This window comes from Branchiostoma belcheri, unplaced genomic scaffold (genome assembly GCF_001625305.1).
Source record: "Branchiostoma belcheri isolate BF01 breed outbred unplaced genomic scaffold, Haploidv18h27 scaffold24, whole genome shotgun sequence".
NCBI classification, from domain to species: Eukaryota; Metazoa; Chordata; class Leptocardii; order Amphioxiformes; family Branchiostomatidae; genus Branchiostoma; species Branchiostoma belcheri.
Genome location: NW_017803843.1, coordinates 3,409,086 through 3,417,603, shown reverse-complemented (window position 1 = coordinate 3,417,603; position 8,518 = coordinate 3,409,086). Strand labels below are relative to the sequence as shown.

General features: G+C 44.4%; 1 protein-coding gene across 1 annotated transcript in view; it reads right to left on the bottom strand.

The window, feature by feature from the left end:
• LOC109470951 overlaps positions 1–8,518 on the bottom strand; it is a 22,353-nt gene that overhangs the window by 9,759 nt on the left and 4,076 nt on the right. Inside the window, exons 2-3 of the mRNA XM_019770045.1 lie at positions 7,236–7,376; positions 4,490–4,662 (exon numbers count right to left, since the gene is read on the bottom strand). Of these exons, the coding sequence (XP_019625604.1) occupies positions 4,490–4,662; positions 7,236–7,376 (314 nt within the window). The remainder of the gene's footprint in view (positions 1–4,489; positions 4,663–7,235; positions 7,377–8,518) is intronic.

Below are 8,518 nucleotides of genomic sequence, written 5' to 3'. Positions count from 1 at the left end.
CCCATGTCTACGAGGGAATTTTGACTCCTGAAATCTGAATTTCACTTGGAGCATGTGAGACCTGGTGCCAAGGAGCTGCCCTTTGTAGGCCCTGCAAAGAGCCTGGCTTCCAGGCTATGATGGTAGCAGGGCTTCTCTAGCAAACGTCGCTCCGGTAAGTTTCCTTAGGGTGATATGAGGTCATCCAACTCATCCGACAAGCAGCCTTCAGAGAGCGGAAATTTGTCTTTTTCCGCCTAAGAGCTGAACTCATGGAATGTATGCTGGCGCCACCTTTTCTTCCATTCCGTCATCTTGGTCAGGGGTCCACACCCGGCCTCGTATATCCTTAACCCTGGCCGAGTTAGTTCTACATCGCACAACCTCGGCCAACTAAAACACCAGACTGAGCTGAATGAAACCATTCTGTTTTCCTCGGGCTCAGCAGCAAGGCTCCTGTTTCACGTATTATAAACGGCCATCGCTGAACGATCAAAACTGGACTTGTGTAACCCTTGATTTCATAACTTAAATATGATGCACGTTCTTGAATCAAAAAAGAAAGACAAATATATTTCTAATAATACCTACAGTTTTTTTTTATCACATTCTATTATGTTACTTTTTCTACAAGTCATGTTTACATGTATTTGTTGTTTTTTACTATTTTTTTTTAAATTTTTATTTTTTAAATTTTTTTTTTCAAAATTTTATTCATAAAAAGCAACATTACATCACATACATGTATACATAAATACAAAGTTTACAAGTTACAAAGAACATGTTTGTACATTCTGTTGTTTACTGCTTTGAAGTATACAATGATTTCTGATTTGAAAATACAGTATAGATCTATTGATGTGTATTTGTCATTGTTTCTGTTATTACACCAGTTGTTAAATATGACATTCTTTGCAATACCTATTAATAAGTTGATTATTTCGTATATTCCAGATGAGTTCAAATAATTTGTTTTGTATCCCAGTACAATTTCTCTCAGATGTATTTGTTGTTTATGCGACTATTAGTCTTCTAATTGCAGTACATTGTGTAGCTATGAATTTGGAAAGAGTCCAAAATTCAAATGCAGGCTTAGAACTTTGTAGATAGTTGGTTCTGTCACAGCATGCTTGAAAATACTACGACACGAAAAAATCACGACGACAAACGTCGATTGTGACCGCGCCGTAAGCGCCATAATCCCCGCCTGGTCTCTCGTTTCTCGGGAAATATTCGGTATTTGTTGATGCAGTAAGCGGGTGAGATAAGAACATGGTGTCCTTGGACTCCTGGGTGCTGATGTAGCCGGCGGGGCTTGGCGATGCACCCCGGGCACGGCCGGACACCACTCAACACCGCCCGGCCACGCCAGCCCACGGACACGGCAGCCCGACGTGTCTTTAACATGTCAGGGTGAAAATGTGAACGGCCCTCAAGACGAGCACAAGATGCCATTAAGATAAAGTTAATCCTTCTACTTTCTGATCTCCTTTTGACAGTCGGAAAGACCCACGGGCCGCCACATTTATAATACCTGTCCCCACCAGGATGGTGTCCGCTACCCAAAATACTCGTCCCTCCCTGGGCTCACTTCTTCAGCAAACCATTCACGCCGTGTCTACATTTTTTTTCTATATTGTAGCAACCAGGCCTGGTAGCAACTGAAGTAGCGGTTACAAAATCTGTCCTCGCGCTTCCTGCCGACCCACCCGCCCCAGATTAACCGAGGGAAGGCAATCTTGGAAAGTAAGCACAGCGACTTGAGTAGGCGGATGCCTTTCCTTAAGGCTGTTTACCTTAAGAGAAATTGGCTGCATTAAGATGGAGTCAAAACGTGGCTTCCCAGACTTTTCTTAGAAATGGGACTTAATGCGGAGGTAACCGATGGATACTGGAGAGCGCTCTTTTTATAGACATGTACGTCTAAACGTTTCTATGCTCTATTTCCACCAGACGGCGACCGCTGAGCAACCAAACCGTGATTGATACATTTTATAACGGGAGTGTGGTGTACGGTGTAAGAGTCTCATCTAAAAGGCACTGAAACAGACAATACGTTAAATATTATTTTTTTTCATCTATCTATGACATACGTTGAGTGATCTGCAGTTTTTGGTCGCCTCGTTCTCCAGTGGAAGGGATGTCATCTGCATAGTTATCCACGCTGTTTCGGACCTCCATCTGATGTACCTGATCGCCTAACTGTGAAACACTCTGGAATATCTGGTAATGATTAGTAGCTCGACCTGCGAGAAATACCAATAATCCCTACTTGCAGTTCCATTCCTGACTTCCCCGGTACTGCGTGTAAATGCGCACTAGAAACCTAACAAAGCCAAGAGCATGCAATGCCATTTAAGATGTATGGGGAAATATGGAACGGTGACTTGTGACCAGCCATATCTATAGAATGTGCTTCAAGGTCAATGTCACTATAGCTTGGAACTCGTGACCTGCACACGTGTGACACACAAACGCGCAAACCACCTCCACATGGTAGACAAATGCACAAGACCCCCCAGCCCCCCCCCCCCGGGTTCTCATGCATGCTTGACCCTATGGCAATGGCAGTTCTTGTCCAAGGTTGTACATGTAGTCGGTGTAGGAAGGAATTCCTGCAGACAACGCCGCTTATTTCCCGTCCTTCAACTTCCCGCCTGCGGTCATCGGTTTCCGTTCGAGACGTCATCAGCCTCACACGGGAAAAATAAACTTTCTTCAGGCGACACAGGATCGCTTTTTATCACTTATAAGCAGAACGAGAGCTGGTGGGACATGTACCTGCTAGGGTCGGTGTCAAAACATGCGACATCTAACACACCGATACGGAACTGCATATACTGCAAGCAGAAACGCCGTTGGCTGTAATACTGACTGAAGACTGCAGCGATTATCAGAGGAAATTAACCTGAGGCTGAGACCACTAAGCGAGTGACAGAGTGCTCAAAGATCATAGAAAGATTTGAAACGTACATTTGTCTTCTGAATCATACTTTTAAATCTTGAATCATATTTCAATGGGGGAAAATTAAGTACAACAACTCCAATTACGGTCGCTCGGTGATCGCCGACCCTTGGAAAGGGGCCCAAAGGACATCACAAGGATCGCAAAGCAACGCGCATTGATAGGTCAATCTTCCGAAAAAATCGTGACGTACATCGTGACGTAATCCCCTGCTGCTAGACATGAGTCCTGACGTGAGTGTTTGGGTGATGACTGGCGCGTGAACTGCGCCATTTTTATCTCCCCCTGACCTCTCAGCCTTGTTTTGACGACTTGTACTTTCTTAACCTTCAAGGTCACCTTCACGTTCCGATGTTGGGGTTTGAGAATCCTGTTCACCTTGGCCTGACCTTCAAATTCAAGTCAAAACTGCTATTACGAGCAGCCCTGCAGGCACCGGAAGGAGATAGTGCCCATTTTCTCATTATATTAGATAGTTGTGATTTCTCCATTTTTCGTAAAAAAATTCGCTTACTGTATATTTAATAACCATTATGGTCTTTTGCCTTGTCGTGTCTTTTGCGTTGTCGTCTTTGCACCTCGTCCACGAGAACAGGAATGTACGACAATGAATCGTCTATTTATTTTTAAATATTGCTCAACATGGTAAGCAAACATTTGGCACTGTATACACATTGTCCAATGCGGCCTGCTAGGTCATTTTCTAACATGAGACCAAACGGGGACGCCTTAGATTCGAGGTTATTAGATATGAAAAGATCAACACGTCCATGACGTCACACCGTGTGGCATCTGAACACGACCCATTTGCGGGTTTGACGCACGCACCTTAGGAAATAAGGCTATCGGTCCGAGCGGTGACGCAGGCAGACCGCGCCGAGTGGATTTCAAATCCGGGAGCGTTAATTGCTCTAAGCGACGGCTTACGTCAAATAAAGCCAGCAAGCGCTAAATGTATCTCAAATTGTCCCTAAGGGTTGTAAATATCCCTCTATGGGTTTATGAATGGGTGCTTTTTATAGAATTTTGGTTTCTCGTATCCGCTCTTTATCTGAAGTTCCTCGTGCGTCTACATCCGACAATCTGCTGAACTGTTACATGCCGCACATTTTCTAAAAGGACTCTTGCTGTTGTTCATCTTTACACATTAAGCTCAGGCCTATTTGGCTAAAATGACTACTCATATGTACATCCCAGATTGAATAGATAAACAAAAGTAGCATATTTTACACCATCTCTCACTGTCAGGGTCTAATTTGATCCATTCACCTACGTATGTAGGGCCTTACCAGCGGAAAGCTTGATAGTCTGGCTAATCTGAACGCAGATATGCCTCTGCGTTTTGTCGCCATCGATGCAATTATTGAGAATATCGCAAGATGAGGCTGTTGCATGGGAAGGACACGGACTCGATAAGTGGACATCATGATTCCTGGAGAGAAATCGTCCGTTACAGACAAAAACATCTGCAGCAAAACATGAGACATGTTGTCCGTGGAATTGCATGCTATCTATTTAATCAGATGCTTGTATCATAGTTCTTACCAGGTAGTACTCCAGTTCATTCAGTTCGTTGCCGTATGGAGCGCCACCGGGCCCTCTCGGGCTGCTGTACGGGGCACCTTCCTCCTGTCCGCCGCGTAGAGCCTCCTCCCGGGCCTGGTAAAGCCGGCTGAAGTCAGCCGTGTCCGGCATGTCCTCGATACAGCCGTCCTCAGCTGTAATGTGGGGTGAAAATGGTAGTCAAGATCAGAAACACGTGCAATACAAGCTGTATGGTCAGGACAGGCACGGTCATATTCGTCGTATAATCTCTAACTGAGAGCATTCCCCGGTAGCCATGCACATGTATTTCTGCAGTCCTGTGGCGGTAAAGGCTGCCCTAGACCCTTATTGGTGGCCAGCGCTGGTTTTGACATAGCCCGCTAACAAGTAACCATAAATGTCACGTGTTTGTTTTATGCACTAACTAATACTTAAAATGCAGAAATTGGTTGACAAAGGTTCTCAAGAGGTGTCCACAGTCACAGACATACATACAGCGCCACCTATAATAAAACAGTGCGTATGGTACTGCATCTCCCTGACAAAGATGCCGCTACTGTGGTGTTCTACTACTGACAGCGGCGGGGCAGTGCGCTGTGTACACAATCGCATCCATTAGGTGAGTAGGAAAGTTTTAGCAGTATGATTTATAAATGTACTTTAGATGACTTTAAAAGTAAGGACGGGCCCGGGTCTATCGTTCCACCAGTGTACTCTGTAGTCACATGGCGTCCCGATAAACCCTGTTCTTCATGCTCAGAGATTACCAGCCTCTTATGTAGTGACCCGTAGCGATACTAGCCGCCTTCTTTACAAGTCTAAATCTGGCATTGACGTCAACGCAGCACCAGGGGGAGAGAAAAACAGCCGGGAGAGCTTTATAAACATGCGATACATTGATCAGATTTCCGCAATCAACAATTCCTCCTCCAGCGATATGATGCTAAATGTAAATCCAACGAAATCGTACGCCGCATCAAGAGTGGCGGGGTCTTGGATCCTAACTCTTCCTTCCTGTCCAATCTGCCTCGGCGTTAATTCATTCAAACTTCTAACCGGCTTTCAAATGTAATCCAGACGTCGCCGAGAGTTCTAACTACACGCGCGTGCCCAGAATAAGAGGACTGCCATCTCCCTCTCACTCTGTAATTGGACTAACGCTACATCCGGCAAGCGCGGCAAAACGCGTCAAGTGTGACGCACTCGTTTTCAATTCTTTGGGTAGGAGAAAAAATGGTATGAAAGTATGATTTGCCACAAAAACACACTGAAACTTGCAAAATACATGTCTTTCTTTATCAATGAAATTCGTTTAAACTAATGAGAGTTTTGGTAGCGGAAGCTTGTGGCCATGTGGAGCTAGAATGTTGTTATCAGCGCGATGAGATAATTTTGACCAATGATGACTGATACAGATACAGGTAAAGGCGCTGATCATCAGGAGCAAAGGTGACCTTAGATGTCTTGAATTTCAGTCTGAGCAAGTAACATAATGATGTAGCTACCTTCAGGTGATATTGACAGGGAACCTGTAAGGGCAATATTTGATTATCGCCGACAGAAAAGCTGTTTACGTTGTTATAACGTTATAGAACTCAAATAGTTGCGATTGGCATGCCACACGCACGCACGCGGAGATGCTTTTATGCTTAATAGCCGTAAGAACCGGCCAGATCTACTGCCGAATGTTCCGTTTTGTCATCTTGGTATCCAGCTCACGTTCCGAAAGCTGGTACTCCGAAACATCAATGCCAAGGCTGCCGATGGCGCCTTTTATACGAGAGGGGTCGGATAAGCCTTAATAGTCACCCCAGATGTATTGGACCAGACATGTACATAGAACTCAAGCAAAATTCATGAGCCATCCTCTACTAGAACACGACGCACTGTCACAGCTTCTCATGTTGACCGCGGACTGACACGACAGCCGCATTGTGAAGTAAACAAAAGCTTTATGGAACACACCCAGGGTGAACCCTGTACATGGCAGGTAAGCTGAAGTATCGACTTCGCCACATGGATTCTGAGTAGTGGAGCGGATGGTAATGTCGTTTGAACGCCCACACGGTCCAGGGACACGCCTGGGAGGCTGTGTGGGCGATACCTGGAATCTTCCGATATCTGCCACGTCTCATGATCCCCACGTACTGCTGTCTTTCATGCAGGTGTCTTGTTTGTGTAGAAAAAATGGTTCGCCGTGTTTTGTGAGCTTGAGTAATATGTACGGTAAAAACTCGCTTGTGTGATGTTTATCATTTTTTATCATTTTTTTTGTTTTAATGTTTACGTACACATATGGAGAAATCAAGAGGTTTTTTGGTTAGCATGTAAATAAAAAAAAAACGTTAAGAAAAATAACATTGAAAGTTAACCAGCGCTGGTGTACAGAATCTTCATTGTAAAGGGGTAACATCGTAACTGTGAGTTACACTACTGCAATGCCAAACAGCAAAACCGCTAGGGCCGAAAATCTCATCATTTCTTCAGTAGCCCAAGAACCAATAACATACAAATAGCATAGCAATCATTCTATGGCTTCTTGAGCTATGCTGTTCAACCACAGATTCACAAAGGCAATCACAGACAACGTTCGGTGTACATGTATTATAACCAGCTGCCGCCGCGCCATGTGCCTGCGATGAATTGAAGGGCGGCTACACTGCCTATACAAATACGGAGACAGGTACAAAGCCGCAGTAACGTTACCGAAAGCATCGAGCGAAAGCGAAATATTTGTAAGCCATACCGGTGTATCCCTTTGGACAGGGGTTGGGAGGGTTGGGGTAGGCGTCCGGCTTGCGGTTGTTGTCGGACTCCACCATGGCGGCCCACAGGTTGGGGATGTTCCCGGCCGGGCCTAGGTGCTGCACTCCCTCTGATGCTCCTCCTGGAGGGGGGGGGAACAAAAATGCAGCGACTTTCGTAAGGTTATCTACAAATATAACTAGAAGCAGACAAGTGGATACAAGTGAGCTTGCATGTAAACAGGCGGATGTATATGTCACACTCCAAATAGAAAATTCAGGATCGCACTAATCCCATTTTGTGGCCTCAGTGGTTGTTCAGCAATCGCTGGCAACTGGAAAGGGAGCATTTACGTTTTATCGAAATACAACATTCAAAAACCTATTGACACGCCGGGCGCAATGAAGAATGCGCCATCATAACATGGGTTTCTGTATCTCACAGCCATTTTTGTGAACTGCACGGGCACTTCGTTATAACCTCTATATTTCATTTTTTTATCATTATTCCAACATTTAATCACAAGGCGTGGTGACAACACAGTCGGACATACTGAAGTTTTTTTTCAATTTATTTTCATACGACCTCCAACATAGCAGAGGATAACACAATAGTCATTTTCAATTCAATGCTTAATGAACGGTACGGTTACACATGTCACTGAAACAAAGCACATTTGTCCTCAACATCATCGCATCTGCAATGATAATGACATGATAAGCTACATTTACCATCTATTTTGCTGACTCTTACTTAAGTATTTCACTTCAAAAGTCGCCCGTGTATTTGTGCTGTAATTATCCTGACTACACAACAGGAGAGGGAACACCATAGGTAACCCGTACAGCTACAGCTGCACGTCTTCACATCCGATCACATGACAGCGACATATACATGACGTATGAAAATGTGCCTCTATACTGTTACGTCACTATTCTGTGGGTACGCAAATAAGTTTAGCCCCCTTGCAGCTTCCTTAGTATTCTTTCTATCAGTCAAAACCTTACACATGAATTTTGAATTGTTTTTGTATAAGGCGGTGGATCCCAGTTTACATTTTATCCAATTGTCACCCCTCCCCCGACATACGAACCGTCCTATAAGCTTAATAACTAACGCCCAAGAATAAACCCTTTGCAGAATATCGTGCCCTTTTTATTAAGACTGATGAAAACTACACTGGAGTACTAGTATGCAGTGACACCATGTATCTCATAAGAACCATCTTTACGATTTCCACAGACGCTTGAAATAATGTAAAAAAAATGGACATAAAATATGTCA